Source organism: Aspergillus heteromorphus (assembly GCF_003184545.1).
Source record: "Aspergillus heteromorphus CBS 117.55 chromosome Unknown BO70scaffold_20, whole genome shotgun sequence".
NCBI classification, from domain to species: domain Eukaryota; kingdom Fungi; phylum Ascomycota; class Eurotiomycetes; order Eurotiales; family Aspergillaceae; genus Aspergillus; species Aspergillus heteromorphus.
The window spans coordinates 326,377-354,074 of NW_020290425.1; the positions used below are offsets into that span (position 1 = coordinate 326,377).

Genomic DNA, 27,698 nt, shown 5'->3' on the forward strand with positions numbered 1-27,698 from the left:
TCCAGAGTCAGACAAGTTCATCGCTACATCTCCCCTCCCTCCCTTTCAAACAGGTCAGTCCCAAGTAACTTCACCTTCAATCCTGAAATTAGACATTTAGACATGGGTTAGCACATCCAGACCCAACCACCCCCCCCCCCCCCTACCCCTCTGAAAACCACCGACTGAAAACAAGTCTAGACTAAACTAGACTGTAGTCTGTACCTCGCCGAAAGATTCCCCCGGACCCGAAAATAACTCCTGTCTGGAGTTTGGAGTATTGTGCCGTTTTCGTCTGTTTCCCTTCCACATACCACAGCTAGGTAAGGTAACTAGGTAATAATAAGTACCTAAGCAAGTAGTACGTAAGTAATTGAGTAAAGTAAGTAAGTAAAGTTAGAGTTCAGTTCTGACACCAAGGTAAGGCATATACACACACACACAATACATACACAATAATACGCACAATACAAATGATACAAAGAATACAAAGGAGACAAGGAAACAAGGAGACAAGAAGAACAACAGAGATTACTGTACCTTACTTCCGGGAATCCAGAATTTCTCGATATACCAACAATACCCTCTCTCTCTCTCTCTCTCTCTCTTGCATTTCTTCTTCTTTCCTCTAACAAATGACCTGACAACAGATCTCAACAGAATATCACAGTATAATCCCCGATCCCTACTACATCTACATACGTACTACCTACTTCATACTTCCTAAGTATGCAATATCAAACATATCAACAACCCGTTACCATTCATCCCTATTAATCAGATATTGATCAGCAGATCAGACTCGAACCCAATCTATAAAGAGTTAACCCGGCGCGAAAGTGATGTGCCATCCATCCATCATCAGTCGCCACTGCCTACGTAGACCCTACTGGTTTGGGTATAGCATGGGACAGGGGTCTGAGCTAGCCTAGCCCTTCTCTTTCTCCCTTCTCCTCCCCTCCCCATCCCAAGACTAAGCCATAACTATCTCTATAGTTAGCCTATGGCCTAAGGCTAGACCACCACTCACCCTACCAATCTCCACCAAACCTAGGCTGCCACTAGTTACACACTTTTACTAAAACCAGGGGGTAGACGAGGAGATGATAGGCGAGACAACCCAAGACCAAGACGAGCAAACCCCGAACTCACTCCACTCCACTCAGATTGGCCGGGATCCATGCCTATCAACTACATATAGTACGTTGTAAAAAAAGAAAAAAGACCCTCGGCATTCGCCGGCGGATCATGTTCGCCCCCCTCGCCGTCTCTCTCTCTGGGTCGGGTGGAGGGAGGGGTACATAACTTGCTAAAGTGAGTGGGGAACGCACGCACGGTCTCGGGGATGACCGAGGCCAATCACGGTAACTTACCTGTTGTCTGGAATAGCACTGACTGCACTAACTACTGTCTGCTAACTGATGGATAGATGGATGATCGACCGTCTGACTGATGTTGAAAGGTTTGACGGATTGACTGCCTGACTCACTCACTCACTCACTCACTGGCTGGCTGCAGTATCGAAGTAAACTGATTGGACGAGTTCCTACTTCCGGGATTCCTATTCCGAATGCCGAGATTGCGTGGACCCAGGCACAGGCACAGACAGGCAGGCAGACAGGCAGACAGACTGGCTCCCCTTTTTGCGACGATCGGCATAGGCCCAGACTCGACTCCAGACCCCAGCCAGATCAAGATCAAATCAAGGAAGAAGAAGACAAAAAAAAAGGCAATCGGATTTGCATTAGCTATGTACGATCAATGCATCTAGGTAGGTAAGTAGGTACAGACTAAACAAGCCCAAGGAACAAGATCAAAAAATGACAGAAAAAAAAAATATCATACGATCCGCCCGCTGAACAATTCCCGCCCGATCTCCCCGGAGCGACGCACCCCGACGCTCGAACTGCTGCTGCGCCGGCGTCGGCTCCGACTCTCGGCTGGGTCCGCCGGGCTGAGTCCGCTGGCGCGCGCGTGAAGGTTCAGGATGTCCGTTAGGCTGACCACCCCCACCAGCCGGCCGGATAACCGCCCCGGGAGTGCGGATGCCGGGATCGATGGCACGATCGTCGTGCCGAGGTAGGCCTGCGGCGTGCTGCTGCTGCTGCTGCTGTTGTTGTTGTTGAAGCCGGGCGTGGTGCCGTTGTGGGTGGTGATGGCGGGTGATTGCGGCGGGCTGGGGTTGCTGGGGTTACTGGCTAAGGGGATATGCAATGAGGAGTGAGAGGGCGTGGGAGGGCCGGACGAGGAGGGCGAGAGCGGATCAGTGACCCAGAGTCTGGTGCTGGTGTTAGCTGTCTGTCTGTAGAGAGTTCATGGGGAGGTGATGGAAGTGATGTCCTTACCGGTGAGACCGCGTGGCCACCACTTTGGCCACGGTGTGCGCCAGCGTCGACCCCGGGTTGACGTGGAACACCGGGAAGGAATCCTTGCCCTCCTCCAGGCCGCGAGTCGACAGGATCACCGAGATGAAGTGCGTGCAGGTGTTGCGGAGCAGCGGGAGCGATGACGATCGGGTGAGAAGCTGGCTGGTCAGCGTGGCAGTCGCGGTGTCGGCGGGATGCATATGCGTACCTTGACGTCTGTCGTGGAGATGTTGCCAACAACATTGAAGTGGTTGTCCACCACGGCGATCGATGAGATCCCCTCGTCGTTCATGACCTCCAGCGCTTCACTGAGTAGCCGGTCGCCACTGCACACGGTTAGTCGAGGTGTCGAGGGGGAGAAAGGGGAGGGATCACGTACTTGATCGAGATCACGTCGCGCGACCCGATCCGCAGGTCGTGCAGCGACTGCGGATACAGCTGGTCCAGCACCGGGAAGCTGCGGCCGTTCTCCCACAGGAACTTGACCAGCCGGTACTGGCTGAAGATGCCCACCACCTCGTTGCCATCCTTCTCATCGACCACCACCACGCGATGCACGCCGCCGCCAAAGGTCTGCACGGCCGTCCGGACACTGGCCGATGCCGGCAGCGTCGTCAGCGGTTCTTTGCGCCCCAGGTCCTTGACGTCTCGCAGCGGGATCGGGATGCCCTCCTTCGCCTTGCGGGCAAGCTCCTCGTACGACGGGAGGAGCTCCTCGTCCGGCCGCGTCAAGCCCGCCGCCAGCAGGAGGTATGCGTTCAGGTCGGAGTAGTCAAAGGTGCCCACGGCGGATTGGTGCTGGGGGGACTCCCGGATCAGCAGGACGGCGGCCCCGGTATCGATCAGAACCTAGCAGCGTCAGCCCAGCTCGACTCCACCTCCGTCTCCGTCCATGTGGCCCACATTCGTCGCTTCTTCGATGCCCGTGTCCATCTCGACAAACTTGAGATCGTCCGGGCTGACCAGCTCGCCGATGGAGATCTCGCGCCAGTCCCGACCGACAAACGCGGGGTTGCCATTGCTGGGCGCCGGAGGGTTGTCGATGAGGCTCTGGATGGCGGCCTGGGTGAGCGACGGCTGGCGGCGTGCGCGCGGGGACCCGGGAGCGGCGCGGAGGCTTTCGCTCATGCTCTGGCGGTGCTGGTGGTTGGCGACGCCGGAGAGGCGGAGGGAGCGACTGCTCACGGACGGGTTGCGGGAATGGTCGGCACTGGACCGGGGAGATGTGACGGTGGAGGATACACTGGAGGCGGTGTCTGCGACCGGGTCAACCGGATGGTCTGTCATGGTGGTAGTCGATGGTCTTGTCTGGTCGCGTTCGGGGAGTTGAGTCGGTAGCAGTCGGTAGTCGGTAGTCGGTAGCGGGTAAGTAGCGGTGGAAGGATGTGAACACCGTATGCAGTATGTACAGAACCGGTGGGGAAATAAGGTGTCCCCCGCAGGAGGATTTGAGATTTGTGCAGACTTACTGTGAAGAGAACAAGTCGAGGTGAAGAGGTGAAGAGGTGAAGAGGTGAAGAGCATCGGCCGACATGGCGGGGCGGGGACAATCAATGCGGCCGCGGCTGGCCAATCAGCGCCCCCCGCTTGTCATGCCGGCGTCATCGGATGAATCAGATCAGAGGAACTCCCGCAGCAATCCCCCCAGATCCTTTCCTCTGCCCGCCTTCATCACCCTGGCTCTTTTCGCCGCCGGTGGTCCTCGTTCGCGTCCCTCCACTTTCTCACGGCGCCGAAAGAGCGTCCACGGCTTCTGCCGCATGTTCCGCATGTTGTCCAGCGCTCGGCCGGTCTGATAACCGACCTGGAAATCCAGGACCGGGCCATCCAACACCGTCCCATCCGTCAAACTGATCCGGTAGCACTCGTAGAGAGTCTCGGGCTTCTCGGACCCGAGAACCACCTCCCACCCATTGGCCTCGGCATCTACGCCCGCGACAGGGACCAGACCCGGGCAGTCCAGAACCATAATCAACTGCAGCGACGGGAAAGCCCTCAGATACCGCAGAGCCAGCCCGGAAAGCTCCGTCTGCTGCGCCAAGACCAGAACCCGGAGATGCGCGAATGCGCCAGAAGCCGCAGCCAACTCGCTCCAAGTTCGGACGATTCGGTCACTGAGTGCGGCGAGCGGCGAGACCGCCTCATCCAGAACCGGTTGGGCATGCTTCGGCGTGGCAATCTCCAGCGCCGCCAGATTCCGAATACTGGAAATCTCTACCAGCTCAGGGACCCTGGCGTGCGAAGCAGCCAACGTCAACACCACTCGCCAGCCCATCGAGTCGCTCTTCACCAGGCCCAGGTACTCCCGCAGGGACAACCTCGGGCCCTCGATCTTCATGCGACGGTACGGCGAAACGTGCCGGAATTCCTCCGGGTATGCCGTTGCGAACAGCTTCCACATGTGTAGGGTCCTCTTCCTGCTGCGGGCAAAGTTAGATCGATTAGGCTCGGCCTCGGGAAAGAACAGACAGGCACAGGTAGGTACCTCCGGCCAAGGCAATCCCAGAGGTAGCTGGCGATGCGCCACGGGACGTGGGCAAACAGGGTCGGCTGTAGGTTTCGCTGGTCTGACAGCAGCTGGCGCATGGCCGCGTGCTTCAGGGAGGGGGGCCCAGCGTCGCTGGTCTCTTCCCAGCCTTGAGGTAGGAACGGCGTCTCATGTACCCAGGCTGGCCCTCTCGATGAGGACAGTGACGGGATGGCGGTGGACTCCAGGTAGACCTGGCCACTTCGCCGATCAACGTTCATTGTTGAGTCTTGTAGCTTTTGCCGGTCTCCTGGCACGCGATGCATATTCAAGGGGGTTGTAGTTATGAGCGCACGCGGCACCTGGCAGTGCGGTTAGACATGTGCTCCATGCAGATACTGTCTTTGATTCAGCAGAATCCATGCATGTCACCGGGTCCTTGATTCACGGCCAGATTCAGGATAGTAGGGGGCGATGGGGGTGTGACAGGGTGAAGTTTGTTGACAGCAGCAGACGCGTCCCAATGGACATGGCATATTCACGTGATCCAGCCACAGAGGAGGATTTTATGTCCGGGCAATTAAGATGGTCTCTCACCTGCCAATGACTTATCCTGCTTTTATTTTCCCTGGCTGTCTCCTCCATATCTATATCCATCTCCATCACCATCTCCATCTCCATCTAACAAACAACGCGGCCATGTGACATGGATATGATTCGTTACGGTGTTTTGCAAATCTGATTCTGGTCACATGACAGCCTTGCCAATGAATGGCTGTTTACAATTTATACCAGGAAAATCATAGCAGATGAAATTGTTATTGATTTCGAACAGTCGGAGCCATCTCCCAGAGACCCAGGATAAATCCATCTGCCGGAGCCCAGAAAGGGAGCGAATTTGACAACCTCTTGAAAATGCATGTATGTATGTACTTCGTATAAGCGTCGGCTTTTGGCGGCTTTAGGGACGTCCCCCTGCCGAAAGGATTCAATATCTAGATCCTTTAAAAACAGCCCAACATCCACCCCATGGGCAGACAGATAATTATTTATTCTTCACTCAATAGAACCATCACCTTATCATATAGAATCATCCGCAATAACCATAACCATGGCCTTCAACCCCCGCCCCGGCTTCACCATCCAAGTCTCCCTCTTCATCGCGCCAGAGAACATGGAGAAATTCCACGCGGCCTTCCAACCGATGTACGAGAAGACCATCGCCGAGCCGCAGTGCGTGTTTTCCGAGGCCTGTCAGTCGGCCAAGGATCCGGGGAAGTTTTGTTTTGACGGAGTGCTGGTGTGTTTACTACCTAGATATAGTACCTCTTACTACTTCTACAGTAAGTACTCCGTACCTCGCTCGCATTTCCGGTGTACTTTTATAGGAATGCGACATTTTTTGACTGGTTCGTTAATGTATTGCTACCTACCTACCTACCTACCTAGTAGTACTCACCTCGGAGTGACCAAACTCTGTTATTAGTAGTGTTCTCGTTCTCATCAGGAATAGGAACGAGCGATGAGGGACTACATCAAGGAATACGCGGCGACAGTCGAGCCCTTGTTTGCCAGGCCGCGGGAGTTCAAGCTTCTTCATCGCCTGGAGGGGTTTCATCATGCCAAGCGATACACAGCCATTACGGATACGGGGTCGATAGTAATCTTGCTATAGTCCAGAATTACCCGATTAGGTAACAACCCCCCCTCCCCCCCCCCGGGGCCCAGTGGGCCGCGCCTTCCCCTTTCGTTGTGCTCTTGCCGGTGTTGATTCCTTCCGCTTTTATCCTCTTCTCTTCTCTTCTCTTCTCTTCTCTTCTCTTCTCTTCTCTTCTCTTCTCTTCTCTTCTCTTCACCTTCCGCTTTATTCCTCACATGCGTTCTACCAATATTGCCCATCATCTGAGACTATGATCAGCGCAGCTGATCACCTCCTCCATGGAGCTTGGAACTATACATACGACTCCCTTCATACATACCAATAACCACAGTTCCACAGATACTAGAGCTCGTACAACCTCGCATCAATGCATTATTCTGTCCTATCAATAATTCGCCGCGGGTTACACAGCAACGGTCTGGGTGAATCTACTCCGTATCTCGGCTGATTCCCCAACCCCCTGTTCCTGCAGGGCCTGCAGGTGAGCACCGCAAATGCTTATTCGACGAGCCCCTGGAGGCACTACCCCTGGGATTTCGGTATCTAACAGGGCTATAGGTCAAATAGCAATGCCGAACCGGCCCCGGGAGTCTTATGGGTTCAGTCTGACATTCGTCAAAATCACTGGTTCAATTTGGATTATCATAACAAGGAAGAAGACGGTCCAATTTGGATTACCATGGCAATCAAGGCGGCAGACAAATTCAAGAACCAGTACAGAAACTCAGTCTGGGCACCCAGCTGTGTGCCGAACTATCTCCCTCTTCCCTATGAACCCGGAACTCCTTGTGGCTTTTATTGTCTCCCCAGTTTTCCACAGCGTCAATCAGGCTGCTACCCTTCTCCCCGTACACGGTGGCCGTCCATACCGCCTTGATGCTCTGGCCAGATTTCAAGACAAACTTTCCCAGCGCATTGTCGTACGTTTCCTTGGCACCGGCGATCTTCAAATTTTGCTGGTGGTAGTAATGATCGGTACCGATCCGGTCTGAATGAGGCAGTGTGCCATCCCCGTTGCTCGCAGGCGTGATATAAACATGACCCGGCTTATCTTTGTCCGATTCGGTGTCCTGGACCAGGAAGAGCTCGTTAGCATCACTAAAAAGACAGTTGCTGCTATCGCCGGTGAGGATCCGAACGGTGATGTTGCTCATGCTGATATCCTTGCTCGTGTCGTTCCGGGCACTCACTGTGATGCTCGCAGTCGATCCCGGGGATACATTGTCTGTGTTGATATCGTATGACAGCTGCAGGTCTTGAGCATCGTCAAACGAGGCGATCAGTGGTTGGCCCGTTTTACCAATAAATGTAGCTATTGGATCTGGCGGCGGCGGATCTGGCGGCCAGAAGAGGTGAATGAAAAAGCTGACGATTGCGAGAAGAACACCAATAACTGTCAGAACCTGCCCTAAAACGGGAATAGTTGTCAATGCGAAAAGACCGACAGTGGCGCTGAGCTCGGCGAGATCCAAAACAACCGTCAGGGTTGTAACAACAAGAGACAACATGTTGAGGATCTTGTCAACCGTGCTCATGCTCCCCCAGTCGTTGATTAGACTAAAGGCCATTGCAATTGCAGCTCCGAGGCCAAGGAAAGCATTGACCCCCTTGAGTATCTTGCCGGTAAGACTGAGCTCCTCGGCCGTACTTGCAGCTGCTGGGGGGAGATCGTCGGGCGTCTCATTAACAGGCTCGTTCCATTTCCCTCCCCCTGATCCTTCAACGGGCACCCCTTTATCGCTGACATGGTCTCCAACGGAATGACTTCAGCTTCCTTCTGAGCCATTGACTTCATCGGCCATAGAAATCAAGTCATCCCCGCTGTCCTCGAGTGCTCTATACGTGCCTTGGTCCATGAGTGCGATGTCTAGCTGGTCCAGATCTACCGAGGCAGTTCTGCCTTTCCAGACCTTCCATGCATCGATAGCATTTCCGACTCCTTTCGTTGCAACTTTCAATGTCTCTAGAGCTACCTGCGCGCGGCTGAAGTCCGAAAGCGAATCCCAATCGCTAATCAGGCCACTCATCTTCCATAGACTGAGGCCTACGAAGAAGGCCGCCTATTAAGATATCATTAGCATCTAGATTCGGCCCTACCAAGCGGCACGATGCCGCCTACCATCGACGAAGTGAAAAGTCCTTTCAGAAGCTTAGACCCATTGATCGTGGTGCCCACTTTGTCGGAAATCTTTTCCCACTATACACTCAGCCATTGATAAAACCTCGCCCCAAACCAAGCTGTATCCACGTCGTTACCCACCGCACTGAACCAGGTCTTAGCCTCATTTATGACTGGTGACATAACCTTCACCATCTGTGTGGCTCTTTCTTCTGCTGACTTCCCTTGGTCGAGGTCGTTTGCCTCTTCAAAGCCTTGAACATCATCCAAGAGCTCTGCTGCAACGGCACTCTCGATACCACCATCACGTTGTATTGTCTTCGAAATGAGGCTTTGAAGTGACTCTTGAAGCCATTTCTCGGCAATTGCTTCGTTTCGACCAGTGAATGGATGCTCAAGACCAATTTTGTGCGAGTACAGCACCATGTTCTGGAACCACTGGTCTGCAACTTTACTTATCGGTGAAAGTGTGTTCATAATACAACATTGTTTGTTGATCACATTCTGCTTCTGTAGAATGGTCATATTAAACCCGGATCGATAAGGATGATTTCGGGGCAGAAAGCCTTCTTACCTCGCGGATCAGATTCGCCATGACATGGTCCATAACCGGCTCTCTTTGCAGAGTTGTGGCCTTCTTATCCGCCCAATATTTGGGATCATCGTTACGGAACTTACTAAGTACCGATCGATGTGACTGCTTCATGGCCTCTATGGTGGTGAGGCTATTGATATCAGTATATTCCTTCGATTTGGCAAGGCATTTATCGCCATTGCCCTCCCACCAGTACCAGAGCTTCTTTCGTTCTTTGTCCGTAAACTTGGTCTCGTACTTTTCAGTCATGACTACTGAGCGGCACAGATAGGCTGGGGCGTATTTGTCATGCAGAAAATCTTTGAGTTCTTGTGACAGTCCATCAGCCAGCGAGTAAGGCAAGGATGTGGGTTTGCCTTGGGTTGTGAAGTCCTCTCGATTCCCATCGTCCATTTGGTAGAACATCATGTCGTTGATAATGGATTGGGATGCATCATGAATCTAAGGATATATAACAGTTCAGTCTTTGTTTCTTCTTCTATCTGGCGAGTATGAGGTCGGAACGTACTTCTTGGTCTTCGTAACAGACCAGATTGATGAGATCACTAATGTCGGGATCCGTTTCCCCTAAAAGCCTCTTAGTGATCTCCGCAAGCTTGCGTTCAGGTATCCCATTCATCTTGTTTGCGCGTCCAGGATGGGAATATTCCGCCAAGGCACGAGAGACCTTAGCTCGAAGGGAGTCGAAAAACACACGGCGAGAAGAACTGTCACTCTCTTCGCCAACAACAATATGCCTATCCGCTATTAGCTATGCGACAACATGCGAATTCAGTATCAGTTCTACCTTGTCCCTTTCGCCGCACGCACCTGAGGATCATATTCGTAAAATGCGCCTGTGGTATCACCAAAGAAATTGTCGATGTCTACAACCATTTCTTGGAAAATCACGGGCAAGGTGAGGTCCACGCCAATCTTTGAAGAGAAATCCACATCGAAGACATTGACATTCAGACCAGCGCTGGAGATGAATGGGATGAGTGGTGCTTTGTGGAACTGGACGGTCGCTCGGATGGCGTCTTTCGTGGTCGTACAAGTGGCACGGTAGAGGGGCTCTATGCTTTTGTTGAATTTGCTGTTCAGTCCTTGTTGGAGTTTATCGAGGAGGGGAATCCGGACAGTAGAGACCTCGTAACCTTCTTCGGTGAGGTACTTTTCATACTCAATGTCTACTCCACTCATTTGCTTCGTGGTTTGGTGAAATTCAGTGTCCGCAGGCCATGGATCTTGATCAAATGTAGTCTTGATTGTAGAGCTGGGGTTGAAGCCGGTCTTAAGGGCATGCTTATGCACAGTAGCATGGAAAGGATAAAACGACTCGCGCACAAGCTTGGAGGGGTTGCATTCAGGGGCCAGATAAACGACCCCTGCTCCTCTGGTTCCGTCTGCGTGGATTTGAAGTAGACCATGCTCAAATTGTTGCACGTGTGGTAACTCGCGTGTCCAGCGAAAGGTCCTGTAGTGGGAATCGAACGTACTTTTGAGTTGAACCTGGCCATCCGTGATGATGCATACATACATCGACAATAGTCAATTCCGGCAACTGGTATGCCGATGGAAGCGGGCATTCTGATGAGTCGGCACTAAGATAGTAATGCGTCTGCAGCCTGTCGAGGGGAATGCCGTTCCTAGCTGATGTCCGTCTACCACACACCGTCAGATATGGAGAACAGTCGTGCAACTCCTTTCCTGAGCGCAATTCCTCCTCGCCGGGGGGAGAGGGTTCACCAAACAATTCAATGTCGAGCCTCTTTTGGAGAGCGAATATGTCGTGGGTGACGAAAAAGGTCTTCATCTCCGGGAAGCTTCTCAGATGGGCCATTCGCTCATTCGTCGGAATGGTTTTGATTAGGTCTTTAACAGACTTGAGCGTACCATGTGGAGAGTTCTGAGGGATAAGGAAGGCACTGGCTTGGCACGATTGAAGAAATCCGTGACTGGGAACTATCTCGAGATTCTTCACCGAACTGGACGCTTGTTCGATGGAAGTGATCCCAACATGCTCATATCGGCGGCTGCTATAACTCCAACAAAATACAACATGGCCCACAGCAAGCCTACCAATATCCTCATAGGGATTATGGGCTTGGGCAGCCTTCGAGTCAACCGCGCGAAGCCCCGATGTGGTATGAAATGCTTGTGATGATACGGCAAAGAGGTTCCCCTTGTCTAGGAAGTCACAGTCAACGTTAAAAATGCACAATACAGGGGCTCAGGTGAGGGACTTACTAAAGCCAATCAGTGTTACGCATTGCTCGGATGTTGGTTTGTATGCTCTCTGCCTCTGCTGCGAGTCTAAAACTCCAGGTAAACAAAATTCCTCGTCTTCCTCTTGCTCACTACCATCCTCGTCACTACCGTACCCAATCGGCGTGGTGAAAGCAGGTGGTTCGACAACCGCAGAATCTAGCTGGCCGCAATCCTCAGGGCGAGAGTGTGGCTCGCTCATGAAGACTAGCTCGTAGTGATTTTCTTGGTATAAGTACTTTTCGGATTCCCAAGCTGCATCTCACTTAGTCCTGATTACTCAAAGCCGATGTTTTCATACTTACAATCATAAGCCCATTCATACAAGGCACACCATTTGAAGTCTGTATATGTGGCGTCAACTGCCTGCTGCCATAAGCTTGTCTTCAGTGTCTTGTACGTGTCCTCCAGGGTCTCGCTATATGTTTTCCAGTCGTTTACAATGTCCTCAGCACCAGACAGGCGTTTTAAGCTGGCAGTCACCGCCTGGATGTACTCCGTGTCTTTAGCCGTTGCACCCACGCTGGAATGAATGATTGAATCATAAAATGCATTCATCACATCAAAAGTAGGAATAGGCTTGATAGTGTCGTTACCAGTCGCCGGGCAAAACGTTATACCGGCTGCCCTTCCACCCATTGAACAAGCTGGTCTGCTTTCTGAGCATCACCCTTCATTTGCGTGTCGTGAATCCGTTGGGACCACACTTTCAAAAACTCATAGCTAGCCCGCTCCCAGTAGTATGGACCATATCCAGGTATAGTCTGAGGATCAGTCTGAAGCCAGTCGGCCATAAGGAGTACAGAAATGCTGAAAAGGTGGTGGTTTCCCTTGGCCTCGTCCCAGTCAACAGAGGCGTCAATGAATTGATCACACATCATCTGCTCCTTTGCGAAATCAAAGAATCCAGTAAGTAAACTCAATTCATGAAGGACGCTGACAGTCACTTTTCAACTTCCGGTCAATGTGTGCAGCTAAGCCAAATGACATAAGATTACTCATAGCCTCACCATAACGTAGTCCTGTCGCGGTTGCATCGATGCGATCCTTCACGTGCTTGTTATCATGCTCTGCCAGGCTCGGACTCAAACAAAGGACACTGTGACTGACTGAGGCAATTGCCAGTCGGTGGAGCTGTGACGCCGCAGAAAGACCAGCAAGTTTGGCTTCGTGCCATTCTGGATCATCGGGTGGGAACTGTGGAGAGACAGGTATATCATCAAACATGCCTCGCACGAGATGATCGTATTTTGCTTTGTTGTGCAACTCATCGGTAAAGCCCTCAAATGGAAAGGGGTCAAGGTTCTGGATGGCCCTGACCAGAAGCCTCCATAGCGGCTTGAAATCCCCGTGGTCAGTCATTGCATCTGATTGCTGTTCTTTATTGTGCCCAGATTTCGGAAGATTAACGGTGATGACAAGTATTGAGAAAATGGAGGAGATATTTGGCTTTAGTTAGCTCTGCCTCGAGTGTCTTTATCAATAACGACGCTCGGTATGATTAAGTCTGGATGATGCTACCAAGCGTCATGACTCTTTGCGTTGGTGTTCTGGTCCGACGGTACGCGTTATTAGAGACCGGGGCATACCAACGAGCCTTTTTGAAAGAGGACTACTTCCCATGATCGTGGTCTATTCCAAATCTATCGATCCCTGCGCCCATGCTTAGTATTCAGTGATAATGTAGTGACGGAAGTGGTGGATGGTGGCTGTCAACTCGACGCCATTGACGTGGTTCTCATCAGTACGTGTTGCTATCTAGGCAAGCAAGTCGTCAAGAAAGCAGTAGTAAACGAGTTCATTTGGTAGCCAGGGACAAGATTAAGCTTTCGACAGAGGAGAAAGCAAGGAGGAAGCAGGAACAGGAAGAGAATCAGAAACAGGAGCAAGAGCAGGAGCAGGAACAGGAACAGGAAAGGGAAATGGAAATGGAAATGGAAGGCGCGCCGAAGAGCAACACGTGAGCGCAGCCATCAGGTGACCGGCCTGACAAAAATCAATTCCTCCAACGAACCCATCGTCGACAACACACTCTCGCTATCTGAAAATGCACAGCATGGTATAAAGCACAAACCCGACCTGTCAGGAGACCTGGCGCGTCCTGGTGGGGGAGCATGTCAGTCCGTCCATCGGGATGACCAGTCTGATCCCAGCAGCACGTGTAGTGCACCATCCACGGCTTGGCTCTATGATGGGTGGCCAGCCTACTACTCACGGTAGGTTATCTCGGTAGGCAGCATAGTTGATATTGTCTCATACTCCAGTGTGCTTATGCTCACTCACTTGATCCTCAGACCCTTAGCATACCTCGTGCTCCCGGATCAAGCGGTACTACATCAGACGGCCTCGTGCTGTCGATCCCCTACCCCACAGGGGCACTCAGCCTTATGGCCCTGTTCTCCTGACTCACCAGAGAGGAAAATGACTCAGGCCGTCTGCCTCGACGAGAATAGAAATGGCACTGCCCTGTGGCTTGAGATCATTGACAGTGTGATTGTTCAAGATCAGGCGGCTACTGCCTGTTTCCTCGTGGCGTTGTATAAAATAGCGGACCCTGAGCAAACCTGGGCGGGATTTGGACTGCATTGCTATGCGGACACTTCTACTACCATAGTCGTATATGTTCATAAGACTAACTTAATCACACAACATAGTATTTCTTTCTAGCCCTTGCATTCACAACATAGCTTTGGTTGACTCGAAAGAGAAGCTGCAACTAGCATGGCTTCTGACACACAACTAAAGGACTCCTCCATTTTCCAAAAGATCACACGGGCTGCTCATACATGGAAGCGAGAATCAAGCCTGCTGCAGCTTGCCACGTCCTTCCTGGCAAAGCCTCCTCCGTCGATGCAGATGGCAAATGCTCGCCGGCATACAGTATGGCTGTTCGACAACACTGCTTATCAGCTGACGTCTCCCGGCACATCAAAGCCAGGGCCATGGCGCGCAGAAGTCGTCGCCTGCGTCTTTCGGAGGAATAGTCGAAGGGACATCACGAAACTTGTTGCCACGGTTGCAGATCTTATTGGACTGGATGGGGAAATCGGCACGGATAAGGAGACGCGTCGCCGGATAGCAGAACGACTTCAACCCTTCTTGTATCACACGACAGCCGCTCACTTGATGACTCTGGAAACACCCCTTTCAAACAGCTTCATCCAGATGCAGCAGATCGGGCCCACGGATGATAGTGGCATCAGCAGTCAAACTATTGGTGCGGACAGTCGGCATATCGCAGACGGGGCTAAGATCCGGTCCTACCTTCGAGGCTGGGGAGGCAAGGTTTTCATGGACACCATCTTTGCTAGCCCCGAGGGATGGCTTGTCATTTCAGACATCGACGACACCATCAAGTACACCAAAACCTCCGAGTCGACAGGAATTCTCCGGACCACTTTCGTCGAAGAACCGAGGCCCATAGCCGGGATGCCTCAGCTATATGCTCATATGCAGAATGAGCTTGTGCCTGGATGGTTTTACGTTTCGGCATCCCCATACAACCTGTACCCATTTCTGCACGGGTTCATTGGCTCGTATTTCAGCCCTGGCACGATGATACTTCGAGACACTTCCTGGTTAGACTTTAGCGAGCTGGTGAAGTCCTTCACTGTAAATACCGGCGAATACAAAGTGGACCGCGTCGAAAAGATCCATGGATGGTTTCCGCACCGACGGGTGGTGTGCATCGGGGACTCGACCCAGGAAGACCCCGAAGCTTACGCAGAACTCTATAAGAGGCATCCGGATTGGATCCAAGCCATTTGGATCAGAAAGGTTATCGACGTCCCGCATTTGCACGAAAAGAATTCTCCGCAGAGGTTCCAAGACGCCTTCGCGGGCGTGCCCGAGCATATCTGGCGGGTGTTCGAGCAACCCACAGAAGTATATGACTGTGTCGCCAACCTCAAGGCAAACCACTCGGCAGGCAGATTCCCTGAACCACAACCAGGCCTCGCAGCCACTGCGACCTGGCATTGCGACACATCAAAGTTGGCCTAAAGTCTGGTCCGATGCGTTTTGATCGCCTATCGATACTCGACTGGTCTAAGTTCCGCCTAACCGCTGACGTCACAATGAGACTATCCGCATACATCAACCACGGTGGCTCGACAACCCCAGATTCAAATTTATACCAGTTCCTCATGGACGTCTTGTTTATAATGGCTGATGCTACACACGGCGAAAGCCTTCGATGTTGACCGCCACACTGGTTCGTCCGCTTGATAGAATATAGCAAGCAGCACATCATGAAGCCCGCAAAGCCTCAGTCGGCCACGATGGACGAGCAGACGTTCGTACCGCCAGCAATGCGGGCCATCTACTATTCCCCGGCATCGACCGCGATCACCGACCTCACGGCCTTGGACGCCCCCCGGGTCGACTCCGAAGTCAAGTTCGATTCCGACTTCCAAGTCCCCATGCCGTCAGAGAACGAATACCTCATCAAAGTCCAGACCGCAGCCTTTTCCCACGACGAGCTACGCCTATCAAAGACCCTCAACCCGCCCAAATCCATCCCCCAGATTCCTCTCCACAGCTTCTGCGGCACGGTCATCAGTACCCCCAGCGCCGACCACTGGAGCCCCGACGGTCCTAGGTTCAAGGTGGACGATGTCGTCTACGGCTTTATCCAGCACACGCGCGACGGCGCAGCAGCGGACTATGTCGTCGTGACAGAGAACGAGCTTGCATACAAGCCAAAGAACATCGGCGCCGCCGAAGCAGCCGCCATCCCCCTGCCAGCTCTCACGGCCTGGCAAGCACTGTTCACATACGCCGGACTCGACCCCAGCACCACCACGCACGACCAACGCCATCCCGACCGGGTTCTCATCACCAACGTTCTGAGCAACGACGTCGGCACCCACGCATTGCAGCTCCTCCGGTCTAGATCTCTCTTCCCAAACTTCCGCCCCTGGGTCTGCGTGACCTGCGACGCCGAAGACCAAGAGGAGCAACTGCGCAAAGAGTACGAAGTCGACGAGATCATCTTCGCTCCCTTGCCCCTACCGCAAGACTACGACCTCGGAGCCACCTTCCGCAAGAACCACTGGGACCCCGTCCACGTCGTGCTGGATTGCGCCGGTGAGCAGATGTTCCAGCAAGCTCACTCGCCGAAGGTGATCAGAGAAGGCGGCACCGCCCTGACGGCCGTGGACTCCACGCCTGCCAAAGACAGAGACCCTCTTGAATTAGAAGATATTGAAGGCTACCCGCGCAAGCACCGTGTGTTCAGCCGGTTTATTGTCGTGAACCCGGACAGAGGGGCCCTGCAGCAGATTTCGGAGCTGGTTGAGGCCGGCGAGATTCAAGGCCGGGTGGAAAGCATCATTGACCTGATCAATGCCACGGAAGTGCTTTCTTGGGGTGCCGCGGGTGCGGCCGGAGGGCGACGCGGAGGTATGATGGTCATCCGGGTGAATAGTACATAGCATTGGGCGTTGTCTTTCCCTTCTTTTTTTTTTTTTCTCTCTCTCTTTCCTCTTCACCATTTCTCTTCCTTTCTTTCTCATTCTTGTAGCATATACATTACCATTCTTGTCTTCCTATTAGGCATTGCGATCCGGATACACGGGGGTTATGAGGTATAAACGATAGACCATATATAATGTTAACTTGTGCACTTGTGCTTGGATATGGACTATCTAAGTGGCATTGGTACCGGACTAAGCTTGATGTGGAATACACTAGGTTAGAAGCAAAATATAGCAATTATTTTTCTATCTACAAGACCGCAGTGACCCATAACATCAAGCCCTTCCTACCTCCCTCCCAAATTGAACATTTAACACTAGCATAGATGTGAAAGGCTATCTCTCTATTTCATGTGCACACACAAACAGAACAGCCTCTTTCTTTCTCTTCCCAACCTACACAACCCCCTCCCTCATCCTTCCCCCCTTCCCCCAGAACAAAACAACAAACAAACAAACAAACAAACAAACAAACAACTAACCAGACACCACCATAGCACGACTTGTTATATTGTTATTGTTATCGATCCATACGGGCTCCGAAGCACCGAAGTAAGTAACTAACGACATGTTGGAAAGGAAGGGAAGCGCTAGAAAGGTGATCAAGAGAGAGAAAAAAAAAACGATCAGATTCAGAAGCAGGACAGGAACAACCAAAAGCCTACCTAACTATGGATGGAGGAGGGGGGTGGAGGATCGGATAGAGAGGGAGGGAAGGAGGTAGATAGTAGATAGTAGTAGTAGTAGAAGAAGTAGACGCCGGTATGATACATACATACATGGATGGATGGATGGATGGATGGAAGTAAGCAGACAGGCGGACGGACAGACAGACAGAGAGCAGACCGGAGAGGGATAGGAGACAGGGTATGGGAGGAGAGGGAGGCACTCGCCAGAAGGGAAGAGAAGGAAAAGAAAGGGCTAGTGAGTAGATTATAACGCAGATCGGAGACCGACCTGATCGTCAGCAGACAGAAGGATAATAAAAAGCCAAAAAAAAGAGAAGAATGGAAATAACACGGAGGCCCCCCTTTTTTCTTGTCGCCGATTCCGGTCCCAGTCTCTCTCGTTTCTCTCTCGGATTCCGCATGTCCGTTGATGGGACACAAACCAGTTGGTCTCATCCTCGGGACAATACCGGGTCATCTCACGTCATGGCTGGATTTGGCAGGCAGTGGGTTCTGGTCCTGGCTGGATCAGAGTCGACTGGAAGAGGACTGAGTCGTGTGTTTTTATGCAATACACATGGCATGCCCGGCCACTGAGGAGGGATGCAAGGCAGGGGCGAGTCGATGGAGAAGAAAGACGAAACACGCAGGCAGACAACAAAGCAGATCAATAGATCAGATCGAACATCTCGTACAACAATGCAAGTGACCGTTCTCCACGGTTGATTCATATAACGCCGCTCTGCCAGTTCCAACCGGTGTGCCGGTGACTACTTCAAAACAAAAAGCCAAGGGGCTCCCCGCGCAAGTTGTTTTGTATGTTTCGGAAACCAATAGCATAAGAAGGGAAGATGGTGGAGAAGACGAACTAGGTTGGGGACTATAGCAGATGACGGTAGAATAAAGCCCTACAGAAGGGAGTCGAGTCTAGTGAAAACGCTCAAACATGCTGCCACGATCTGCACTGGGTTAGTATGGAGGGGGAGAAAGCATCGAAACCAAGACATACCTCCAACTGAAGCTCCCTGTCCTTGCCCTTGTTCACCTCGTCGTTCACGGCCTGCGCCAGGTTGGCACCAATGGCCTGCGAACCGCCCGGTTTCCGGCCGAACGGCCACTGCGAATACTCGGCCAGTAACTCATCCACCTGCGCAAAGGCCCGCTCGCGAGCCTCGTGGCTCATCGTGACGAGCGCATTTTCCAGCACATTGGCCGCATAGGCCGCGCACACCATGGTGATGGTCCGCAGGTAGCGGAACTCGACGTCTTCGGGGAGCCAGGTGTTGGCCGGGAGGATCACGGTGCGACTGCTGCAGATGTTGCGGACACGGCGGTGGATGTCGTCCTTGGCGCCTCCGTCGGCCACGGGATGCGTGGCCATGTCGAAGAGGAGGAAGTTGCGCTTTTCGGTCCGGAGGATTCCCTTGTCAACCAGGCCCTTGGCGAGACGTTCGCGCACTTGCTTCAGCTGGTAGCCAATCTTCATCAAGTTCCATGTTTCACCTGATCAGAAGACGCGGAAAGTTAGCGGGCGCAGATCCTCGTAGAGGCCATCTCGTACGTACCACTCAGCAGGTCGATCCAGGAGTTGACGCTCATCTTCTCGCTCGACTTCATGATCTTCAGCGCCTCGTCCAGCAAGACCTCCCCGGTCAGCGTATCGTCGACCACCTCAATCACCCGATCGGCCAAGGGGAAACGGCGTCGAGACGAATCCTTCTGCATGGCGATCCGACCACGCAGCGCCAGCTCAATGACAATGCACCCTCGCAGGGCGTAGGAAATGTTCTCGTTCCAGAAAGACAGATAACCCTATCGGAGCGTCAACGACGATCCCGAACGCGCCTGTCAGCGATTGAACCTCCATGTGGGCGAAGGTGGGCGGGCGCTGGACTCACCTGCTTATCCTTCAATCCCAGCAGCAGCACCTCCTCCATGAGCGTCAGCTTGGGCTGCTTGCTCCGCTCCTCCGTCTCACTGATGTCGCGGGGGTCGAAGGCGATCTTGTGGCCATTTTCGGAGTTGGTGAACGAGGTCTCGGGGATACGGTTATCGAGAGAAGAGCCGTTTCTCGACACGGGCGACGAAACTCTACTGTCGTCGGCGTCTTCGGGGCCAGCGACTCGACCGCCACCTCTTCGGCGGGTCAAGCCCCCGGCTGAGGCCATGAGGATCGAAAAGTGTCGGAGGTTCGAGAGCGGGGGGAGGGGGGAGGGATGGGAGTGGGAGTCGGAAAGCACACGCCAGCGATGGGGGGGGAGTCTATGCCGCTATCGCGTGCGACATGGACTTATGGTTGCTTTTCTGAGAGCGAGTCCTTTAGGGAGGAGGAAATTGGAGTAAGGGATTGCTGAAATCGTAGAGCCCCAAAGGTTTGCAGGACGGGAAATTATCAGGGGGGGGAGGAAGAAGTGGAAAGACAGGCCGACAGCGAGTGCGGGAGAGAGAGAGGGAGAGACGGGCGGGCAGAGGATGGACAGTTAGTCCGAGGCGAGACAAAGACGCCAATGACACGGCGGGTGGGGAGGAAGGAAGGGGAGGAGAATGGTGGTGGTTGACAGCAGTGAGAGGGAGACAGCGAGGAGAATAATATTGATGCGGTCGCTAGCTCACTAACTGCTACGTACTAACCACTGAAACTAAGGCTATCTGGCGCTTCTTCGTCCTGCCTTCCTATGGTGTGCCTGCCTGCCTTGCCCGCCTGTAACATCTCCGGTGACGGCCCCAGGCTCCCAGCCCAGCCCAGCCCAGCCCGCGCGTCCCAGACAACTACAGGACCCTCTTCACCCACATGCTCCATCCCAGGCACGGCCCTGCGTGTTTCGACTTACTTTCCCCCATCCATTTCCATTCTTTGCGATTCAATTGCAAGGGACTTCCCCCCTGCCATCGATATCGGTTCCAATGCAACGGCAGACCAGGATCTCCTGCCTCCCCTCCCGCCCGAATCGGCGGCCTCCACGTCATCCACGGCAGCGCATATCAGATTCATCCCGACAGGAACACCGCATGCGATTCCAGGCCTGGCTGGCGACCATCGGAGCTACCACGGTGGCGGGCATGCCCAGCGCGACAACCCCAGCCTCTATCTTGACGTCTGCTCCCCCTCTATCGGACACAGACACAGAGTGCCGCAGGTGACGCAGGTTACGCAACAACAGTCGGCCAAAATCAGTCAAATCTGCATTCAAGATGATATACACGATATAATAGAATGAAAGAGCAGAGGCATGTATCAGCAAACAGAGTAGCGTCACCGACGCCCGGTTCCTCCGCCGTGGCGAGCCCCGTGTAGTTGCACGCCAGCATTCCCTTTCCGTTCTATTCTAAGCCTCCATCCGACCCCGCATCCTCGCATTACGTCCATAATTTAGTGAGCTGGGTGGGAGTCAGTACAGAAGGTCCAGAAACAAGACTTCTTCGCGCCGGAGAGGCAGCTTACCGTCGGGCTGGCCGAGGATGTACTCAACAGCCTTGTCAACTGTAGCAAAAGGGCAATCAGCATATGGCTCCCGGTAAGATCCAGTATATTTTATTGGCATGGGCTCATCCACTTACCACTGAGGATGGAGTCGGCATCCTTGTCGGGGATCTCAATGCTAAATTCCTGTAGGGGTGTCCATGTCAGAATCGCGACATCCCAAAGCCAGACAGGGCGGTGTCCATACCTCCTCGATGGCCATGACGACCTCAACGGTGTCCAGGCTGTCCAGGCCGAGGTCGTTGGCGAAGTGAGAAGCAGCGTTGATCTGTGGGTGGAAGAGCGTTTAGATAATCATGCTTGATCCGAGGGAAATGCCGAGCCAGAGCGTCCGGCCGCCATCTGCGATCAACTAACCTTGCTAGCATCGGAGACCTGTAGAGGAATCAAACATGTCAGTCATGGCGACAGTTGCAGGGAAATCGAGGAGGGCAATTCCTCGGATGCATTCCTCGCCTCGCGTTCTCGCGGAAGTCCGGATGCGATCGGACGCACCTTGTCAAAGTTCTTCAGGAGGTTGACTATCCGACCCTCAACCTCATCCTTGTTGAGACCGGCAGGAGCGGAGTAGAGTCTGATACCCTGGTAGGCGAAGCGAGGGGCGAATTGAGCCGGGCGAGCGACAGCAGAGCTACGGATCTGGAAGGGAGCCGGGGTCTTGACGGCACGAGGGACGGAGGCCCTGAGGGAGCGGACGATGGCGGAGCGGAACATGGTGAGAAGAGGCGGACGACACGGGGGCCTGAGATGAAGAGTGAGGAAAGAGGGAGGGGAGGTGGGTGGTGGTGGAGAAGAGCGAGGAGGAGGAGGTGGTGGTGGTGATAAAGTCGAGTGGATGGGATGAACGGAAGCGATGATGGATGGTTTCTGTTGCGGCTCGGGGGAAGCAAAATCCTGCGGCGGGCCAATCAGCGGGCGGCAGAAAGCCATGAGCTAAGCAGCCGCCGGCCCCAGCAGAACTTCGTCTTCGCCTTCGCCTCGACTGAGGTTCGCATCGCCTGCAAAGCACCTCCAATTGCTCTCCCCTCCCCCCCCCCTCCCCCCGCGCTCTCTCGCTGCCCCCGACTTCCGCGATGGCTTCCACCAAGTCCGTCGCCCGGCTCCTCGCCTACTCCCGGCCCACTGCCTTCCCTCTCCGCCCCTCGCCTCTGGGTTCCATCGCAAACTTCTCTTCCTCGGTGAGCCGGGCAGCTACGCCGGCTGGCCCCCCCCAACCGGGCTTCCGTCTCCCCCCTCCGAAGAAGTGGGATGAGGGCTCCGAGTCCTCCCTGGACAAGGCCAGCAAGTACTTCCTCATGGCCGAGCTGTTCCGCGGCATGTACGTCGTGCTGGAGCAGTTCTTCAGACCTCCGTAAGTCGCCCTCGCCCCTCGTCAACTGGGCCGGTCCGTGTCGTGGCACCTTATCGTCGGATGCCACCCACTGGCACCCGGTTCACATCAATGGCAATGGAGCATTGCCCCCTCCGGAGGGGTTCTCACGTCGCAATGGGATGGTTGGCTGATGGGAGATTTGCCTAGTTACACCATCTTCTACCCCTTCGAGAAGGGTCCTATCTCTCCCCGTTTCCGTGGCGAGCATGCCCTGCGTCGCTACCCTACCGGTGAGGAGCGCTGTATCGCCTGCAAGCTGTGCGAGGCCATCTGCCCGGCCCAGGCCATCACCATCGAGGCGGAGGAGCGTGTGGACGGCAGCCGTCGGACGACGCGTTACGATATCGACATGACGAAGTGCATCTACTGCGGATACTGCCAGGAGAGCTGCCCCGTCGATGCCATTGTCGAGAGTGAGTGCACCCGCCGCATTGAGTGGGCCATGAACCGTAACTGACCGATCTTCGCGTAGCTTCCAACGCCGAATACGCCACGGAGACCCGTGAAGAGCTGCTGTACAACAAGGAGAAGCTCCTTGCTAACGGTGACAAGTGGGAGCCCGAGATTGCTGCTGCTATCAGAGCCGATGCTCCTTACCGTTAAGCTCTATCCGAGCCGGTCTGTGGATGCCCATCCGCCCCGGTCGTTCCAGGCCGGTCCTTCTTACCGCTCAGAAAAAGCGATGCGAGATAAACATGATATCGGAAGACCAATCTTCCTGGTTAGAAGCTGGAGGGTTTGGCGTGTGTGGCCAAGCCCTGTTCGATTCCCACCCACTCTGTACATAACTCACACCCACCCTCTCCGTCCCCCCCTGATTACCTACCTCCTGTACTAGTCGGGCCCGCCGGAATTCCTCCGTCGCCGGGACTCCGGCTCTGGTTTTGTCTTTGATATTGAAGGAAATCCTGCATGTCTCATTGCCTCTATTTATTTTCTTTTCACTTTTGTTTGTCTAGGAATCCAATCAAAGAATTTTTCCTTTGTTGGTGGTGCAATGCGTAGATCTTGCATTGGCTGGCTGATACTACCCAGATAGAGAGTGAGATAGTTTGCACATGGTTATACTTTAGCTCCCTGTTTGGCACTATCCCAGATTATGATATTAGGCCTGTTAAGGGCTATGGTAGAGAGCCAAGACTCGTGAGCCTGCTAGGCAGTTTCTGATAGCTACAAGTCATTTGCAAATATAAGCAAGTATGAGCAAGGTCCTACCAATGCCGGACATGTTCTCCCAAATGACAATACACATTTCTTGACTCATCTATCCGACCCACCCTTCTTTCTCCCGGCACCTAATTACCCCAAACCTGGCCTCATCAAACCCATCGTAGCCGCCGTCGAGTGTTCGAGGAATGCTGGCTGGTATGAGAAATTTAGGGGAGGCAGTCAGTTAGTGATTATTATCATGGCATTTTGTGAGGTTGTTCAAGCAGTTGCTTGGGGGATATGGAACTTGGAAAGGCTGTAGAATTGACCGATATTGACGGAGGAGGTGGCAAGAGTTAGGGTACTAGGTAGGGATATCATCGGAGCGGGCAATGGTGAAATTTTATGCGAACAAGGGTATAATTTACCACCATTAACTAAGGTAGGTAGGTTTTGTTGCGTAGGCTAGCCAGGTGATATGGTATACTAGTCCGATATCTAGGCAATCAGTCACACTGGATGTTTGTTAGAGGGGTTTATGTTATGTTAAAAAAAATTGTAGGAGACAGTATTGTCTATCAAGCAAGGTCATGGGCAAGGGCATGTATGAACAGTCTGTATTTACTACTCCGTATCGAACTAGTAGATGGACACTTGAGTGGTTCAAGTGTAGTACCTAGGAGGAAAAGAAAGTCCATACGAAGTGTAGTAGTAAAAGTTATCAGGCTCAGCCCACGGACAGAGAAGGGAAAGAAAGACGCAAAGAAAGCAAGCAAGCAAGACAGCAAGACAGCGAAAACAAAGACAAGATGCTTCGTGAGATTCGGATATATGCACAAAATGGAAAAAAGAGAACCTCCAGAGTAAACTGTAAACTCCCCAAACACCAGATCTCCAATGCCCGCACCCCTCAACTTTTTTTTGTCTCGAGCCCCTGCTCAATAGCACTGCTGCAATATGATCAATCAATCAATTCCCCCTTTTATGTGGTGGTCTTTTTTGTTTTTTTGTTTTTATTTGCAAGGCTCCTCCCGGTCCGGCTCATTCTTTGGTGTATGCATGCATGCAGCCTATGTACACACAGTTCCGCGGTTGTTGCTGCTTGTTATTACAGATAGTGTGGTGGGTTACCAAAGGCAATCAATCGGTGGGAATTTATTTCTTGCCACCACCGGACTTGGACTTGAAGCTGCCTTCGAAGCCCGGACGAGACTTCTTCTTGGCTCCGCCCGCGGGCTTCTTCTTGTTGCCCTTGTTGCCGCCCTTCTCATCGCGGCGCTTCCGGAGGTTGTCCTCGCGGCGCTGCTGCTTCATGTGCTGGCCCTTCTTGACGGCCTCGAGACGCTCCTTCCATTCGCGCTCCGACTTCTTCTTGGCCGTTTCCTTGCGCTTGAGCGCCTTCTTCAGCAGGGAGGTGTCATCCCGGATCCGCTCACCGTGTGCCCGCTTCTTCGCGTTCAGCCACATGTCCTTCTCCTCGATGTCTGCCCGCTTTTCCTCGTCCATGGCGGCCAGTTTGGCCTTCTTGGCTTCGACCGCCTTGAGAGCCGCGGCGGGGTCGTGAGTCCCTTGGCGGTGCTTGGGTTGCTCGCGGGTGCTGGAGAGGGTGGGGTCGGCCTGCTGGCCATCACCGAAGACGACCCGGCCAAAGGCGTAGTTGTTGTTGGAGCTGACCGACTCAGCCGGGGAGCGCGGAGAGGCAAGGAGAGACCCGGAACCGCCCGGAGAGAAGCGCCGGGCCATGGCTTCGTCCTCCCGCTGCTCTTCCTCCTCCTTGGCTTTCTGGCGCAGCAGCTTCTTGTGCGCCTTGCGTTGCTCCGCTTTTTGTCGGCGGGCTTCGATCAACTCTTGGCGGTTGCGGGCGGGCCGGCCGTTCAGTCCGTCGGCTTGACGAGCGGCGCGGAGCTCGTCGAGGCGCTTCTGTAGGCGCTCTTTTAGTTGATCGGGGGTGGGCTTGAGGGGCTTAGGTTCGGAGGTCGAGGTCTTGGAGGCATCGGTGGGAGGGACAATGGAGGATATGGAAGAGCTGCCGGATTGGGGATTCGAGGCAGGGGAGTTGGAGCTCGACGCAGACGGCTGTTCGTCTTGTTCAGCATTGAACTCGAGAGAGAGCTCCTCGGCAGGAACACCCTCAGCGCTTTCATTGTCACTGTCGGCCTCCTCTTCTTCTTCTTGTTTTTTAGACTTGCCGCCGGCGGGGGCAGACTCGGATTTTTGTACGGCTTCGGCCGCAGGGGTCTTGGTCTCGGTCTCGGTCGCTGGTAGCTCTACCACCTGGGCCTTTTTAGCGGCGTCCTTGGCCTTCTTCCTCTCTTTTTGGGCGGCCTTCTTCTGTGCCTTCTTGTCTTCCTTCAGCTTCTTGCGCGCCTCTGCCTCCTCGTTCAACTTGGCGGGGGTGCCATCCGCATTTGCCGAGTTTTCACCCTGCTTCTGCTTCTTGGCCTTTGCGTCGCCTCTCTTCAGACCTTCCTTGGGCATCTCCGAGCCGAGGTCGCCGTCGGACGAGTCGTCACCCTCCTTGCGCTCTTCGTCGCGTTTGCGTTTCCGTGCGTTCTCGTCCATCACGTCCTTGGCCGACTTGGCCGACTCGGGGTCCAGCTTCGCCCGCTTGGCCTCTCTAGCCTGTTCCTTGGTCTGCTTCTTCCGCTTCCATTGCTCCTATGGCAGGATTTGCGGTCAGTTATGCCCAAGGCGCATCACCAACATGGGAGAAGGGAGAAAGGAGGGACGGAGGGGTTTTTTTATTTATTTTTTTTTGCACGGGATCAAACAGGAGAAATCACATACACTGCCATCCTCGCCGTAGTAGTGCTTTGCCGGGATCAGCGACAGCAGACCATCGAAGGCCTGAGCGTGGCTTCGCAGCCGTTCCTGAAGAAGAAAAAAAGAGGCCGTCAATTTCGTGATCGGGCTTGGAGCAAATTCACGGAACCACACACCTCAATATCATCCATCCTGCAAGAAACGAAGTCACCGCGAGCCGTCCGGAGTTTTAGATCCGCAGTACGAGTGCCGTACCTGGAGGTTGAAGGATATTTGGGGGCAACGCTCGGGCAAAGTAGCAAAAGCCGCGATACCTCGAAAAAATTGGGTGGGCGACTTGAAATCTTGGCGCTCACGTTCTCCGCTCGGCTGTCTGGCGCTCACCGCCCGCCCCCGGGGCATTGTAGCGCCGGCTTCCGTCACTTATACAGTACACAGAACATAACTAGTTAGTCATACTCCATTCTCTAACTAACTACCACTCGTCATAGTAGATACATCCTCTCCTAACAATAATGATAACCAACCAAGCATGAACGCATCCAGCAATGACACAAAGTTACAAATAGCCAGTCTACGCTATGCATCCAGTTCCCATCTCCCCCTCCATTAGTGACCAGACCGGCTTGATCACTCCTGGACCTTCATCGCATGCGGCACATCCAACCCCGGGCATCGTTCGCTTCGGATACTGGTGATATTATCATAAGGAAACGGGATGGTCCAAACCAGGTCGAACCTAAACATGACACGGCCATCAGTATCAGCCCCAAGTAAACCCACACCATGGCTTTTCCACTCCAACTCACCGCTCATCAGGGTAGGCGGGGGGGTCCTCGTAGCCCAAGGCCTGGGCAATCTCCCTCATCTTGCCATGTCGCCAGGAAATCAGAATATTCCCGGGTCCCTTGAACTCTCTTATCCGTTTCGCCACGCATTCGGCCCGGTTTCGCTTGCAGGACGTATCAACCGGGAGATTGAGATCTGTTGCGACGGGGAGTACAGTCTCATAGGGCCGTCGATGCTGGCCCACTGAAGCCCACAGAAAGAGCCAAGGGTCAGCTGGCTGGCCGGCCGCGTGGAGGACAGACAGGGTGGGATAACTCACGCGAATTGATCTTGGGGGCCATCACATGGGCGATATCATAGGGCGAGGTCGCACCGAAGACTTCTCGGAGACACTCTGCGCGCTTGAAGCCGTCGGCGTTCAACCCGCTGTCCTCGGGATCCGGGGGCTTCTCGCCATGACGGATGAGGTAGACCGTAGGGCGGCCCGGGATGGCAGCTGCGAAAGCCTGTGGGAGACTGAAAAACAGGAGACACAGGAAGAAAAGTAGCGATGGCATGGCGATCAG

General features: G+C 53.7%; 10 protein-coding genes across 10 annotated transcripts; 4 read left to right on the forward strand and 6 right to left on the reverse strand.

Moving 5' to 3' along the window:
- Nucleotides 1-1,818: 1,818 nt before the first annotated feature.
- On the reverse strand, nt 1,819-3,632 carry BO70DRAFT_372533 (CBS domain protein; the record flags this gene model as incomplete). The annotated part of the gene is made up of 5 exons (XM_025544855.1): nt 1,819-2,257; nt 2,325-2,503; nt 2,554-2,671; nt 2,725-3,194; nt 3,249-3,632. The coding sequence occupies 5 exons, from the start codon at nt 3,630-3,632 to the stop codon at nt 1,819-1,821; spliced, it is 1,590 nt and encodes a 529-aa protein (XP_025397619.1).
- A 187-nt stretch (nt 3,633-3,819) lies between these two features.
- On the reverse strand, nt 3,820-5,423 carry BO70DRAFT_93032 (uncharacterized protein). The gene is made up of 2 exons (XM_025548852.1): nt 4,831-5,423; nt 3,820-4,765 (listed from the first exon to the last, which is right to left on the reverse strand). Exons 1-2 carry the CDS (start codon nt 5,136-5,138, stop codon nt 3,964-3,966), a joined length of 1,110 nt encoding a protein of 369 aa, XP_025397620.1. The 5' UTR covers nt 5,139-5,423; the 3' UTR covers nt 3,820-3,963.
- A 500-nt stretch (nt 5,424-5,923) lies between these two features.
- BO70DRAFT_398124 (putative quinol monooxygenase) lies at nt 5,924-6,487 on the forward strand (the record flags this gene model as incomplete). Its single annotated transcript, XM_025546760.1, has 2 exons — nt 5,924-6,112; nt 6,326-6,487. 2 exons carry the CDS (start codon nt 5,924-5,926, stop codon nt 6,485-6,487), a joined length of 351 nt encoding a protein of 116 aa, XP_025397621.1.
- A 195-nt stretch (nt 6,488-6,682) lies between these two features.
- BO70DRAFT_430745 (uncharacterized protein) lies at nt 6,683-12,795 on the reverse strand (the record flags this gene model as incomplete). The annotated part of the gene is made up of 12 exons (XM_025548182.1): nt 6,683-8,212; nt 8,315-8,532; nt 8,592-8,669; nt 8,733-9,101; nt 9,166-9,627; nt 9,695-9,923; nt 9,974-10,620; nt 10,706-11,355; nt 11,416-11,688; nt 11,739-12,012; nt 12,069-12,379; nt 12,444-12,795. 12 exons carry the CDS (start codon nt 12,793-12,795, stop codon nt 7,177-7,179), a joined length of 4,899 nt encoding a protein of 1,632 aa, XP_025397622.1. The 3' UTR covers nt 6,683-7,176.
- Nucleotides 12,796-14,025: 1,230 nt separating this feature from the next.
- BO70DRAFT_388588 (uncharacterized protein) lies at nt 14,026-16,868 on the forward strand (the record flags this gene model as incomplete). The annotated part of the gene is made up of 2 exons (XM_025545994.1): nt 14,026-15,297; nt 15,690-16,868. Exons 1-2 carry the CDS (start codon nt 14,155-14,157, stop codon nt 16,866-16,868), a joined length of 2,322 nt encoding a protein of 773 aa, XP_025397623.1. The 5' UTR covers nt 14,026-14,154.
- Nucleotides 16,869-18,143: 1,275 nt separating this feature from the next.
- On the reverse strand, nt 18,144-19,746 carry BO70DRAFT_411294 (GOLPH3/VPS74 family protein; the record flags this gene model as incomplete). The annotated part of the gene is made up of 4 exons (XM_025547277.1): nt 18,144-18,537; nt 18,588-19,081; nt 19,144-19,390; nt 19,477-19,746. 4 exons carry the CDS (start codon nt 19,744-19,746, stop codon nt 18,487-18,489), a joined length of 1,062 nt encoding a protein of 353 aa, XP_025397624.1. The 3' UTR covers nt 18,144-18,486.
- A 453-nt stretch (nt 19,747-20,199) lies between these two features.
- Nucleotides 20,200-20,970, forward strand: BO70DRAFT_93196 (uncharacterized protein). Its single transcript, XM_025548853.1, has one exon. The coding sequence runs from the start codon at nt 20,254-20,256 to the stop codon at nt 20,794-20,796; it is 543 nt and encodes a 180-aa protein (XP_025397625.1). The 5' UTR covers nt 20,200-20,253; the 3' UTR covers nt 20,797-20,970.
- On the reverse strand, nt 20,494-21,905 carry acpA (acyl carrier protein). Its single transcript, XM_025543663.1, has 6 exons — nt 21,555-21,905; nt 21,417-21,434; nt 21,247-21,327; nt 21,137-21,185; nt 21,021-21,059; nt 20,494-20,956 (listed from the first exon to the last, which is right to left on the reverse strand). Exons 1-6 carry the CDS (start codon nt 21,771-21,773, stop codon nt 20,949-20,951), a joined length of 414 nt encoding a protein of 137 aa, XP_025397626.1. The 5' UTR covers nt 21,774-21,905; the 3' UTR covers nt 20,494-20,948.
- A 192-nt stretch (nt 21,906-22,097) lies between these two features.
- Nucleotides 22,098-23,418, forward strand: BO70DRAFT_363846 (NuoI/complex I 23 kDa subunit family protein). The gene is made up of 3 exons (XM_025543664.1): nt 22,098-22,410; nt 22,579-22,844; nt 22,904-23,418. The coding sequence occupies exons 1-3, from the start codon at nt 22,133-22,135 to the stop codon at nt 23,032-23,034; spliced, it is 675 nt and encodes a 224-aa protein (XP_025397627.1). The 5' UTR covers nt 22,098-22,132; the 3' UTR covers nt 23,035-23,418.
- A 1,317-nt stretch (nt 23,419-24,735) lies between these two features.
- On the reverse strand, nt 24,736-27,689 carry BO70DRAFT_372538 (putative 60S ribosome biogenesis protein Rrp14; the record flags this gene model as incomplete). Its single annotated transcript, XM_025544856.1, has 6 exons — nt 24,736-26,238; nt 26,368-26,451; nt 26,599-26,712; nt 26,986-27,082; nt 27,153-27,375; nt 27,452-27,689. The coding sequence occupies 6 exons, from the start codon at nt 27,687-27,689 to the stop codon at nt 24,736-24,738; spliced, it is 2,259 nt and encodes a 752-aa protein (XP_025397628.1).
- Nucleotides 27,690-27,698: the final 9 nt, after the last annotated feature.

Bases quoted from the DNA above. Each gene is read 5' to 3' on its own strand.
- BO70DRAFT_93032 (XM_025548852.1), bottom strand. From the start codon at position 5,138: ATGCATCGCGTGCCAGGAGACCGGCAAAAGCTACAAGACTCAACAATG. The intron at 4,766-4,830 runs GTACCTACCTGT...CTTTGCCCGCAG, and splicing joins TGGGATTGCCTTGGCCGGAG to CAGGAAGAGGACCCTACACA.
- BO70DRAFT_93196 (XM_025548853.1), top strand. From the start codon at position 20,254: ATGGTGTGCCTGCCTGCCTTGCCCGCCTGTAACATCTCCGGTGACGGC.
- acpA (XM_025543663.1), bottom strand. From the start codon at position 21,773: ATGTTCCGCTCCGCCATCGTCCGCTCCCTCAGGGCCTCCGTCCCTCGT. The intron at 21,186-21,246 runs GTATGGACACCG...ACACCCCTACAG, and splicing joins TCGTCATGGCCATCGAGGAG to GAATTTAGCATTGAGATCCC. The intron at 21,060-21,136 runs GTAAGTGGATGA...CTTTTGCTACAG, and splicing joins TGCCGACTCCATCCTCAGTG to TTGACAAGGCTGTTGAGTAC.
- BO70DRAFT_363846 (XM_025543664.1), top strand. From the start codon at position 22,133: ATGGCTTCCACCAAGTCCGTCGCCCGGCTCCTCGCCTACTCCCGGCCC. The intron at 22,411-22,578 runs GTAAGTCGCCCT...AGATTTGCCTAG, and splicing joins GAGCAGTTCTTCAGACCTCC to TTACACCATCTTCTACCCCT. The intron at 22,845-22,903 runs GTGAGTGCACCC...ATCTTCGCGTAG, and splicing joins CGTCGATGCCATTGTCGAGA to CTTCCAACGCCGAATACGCC.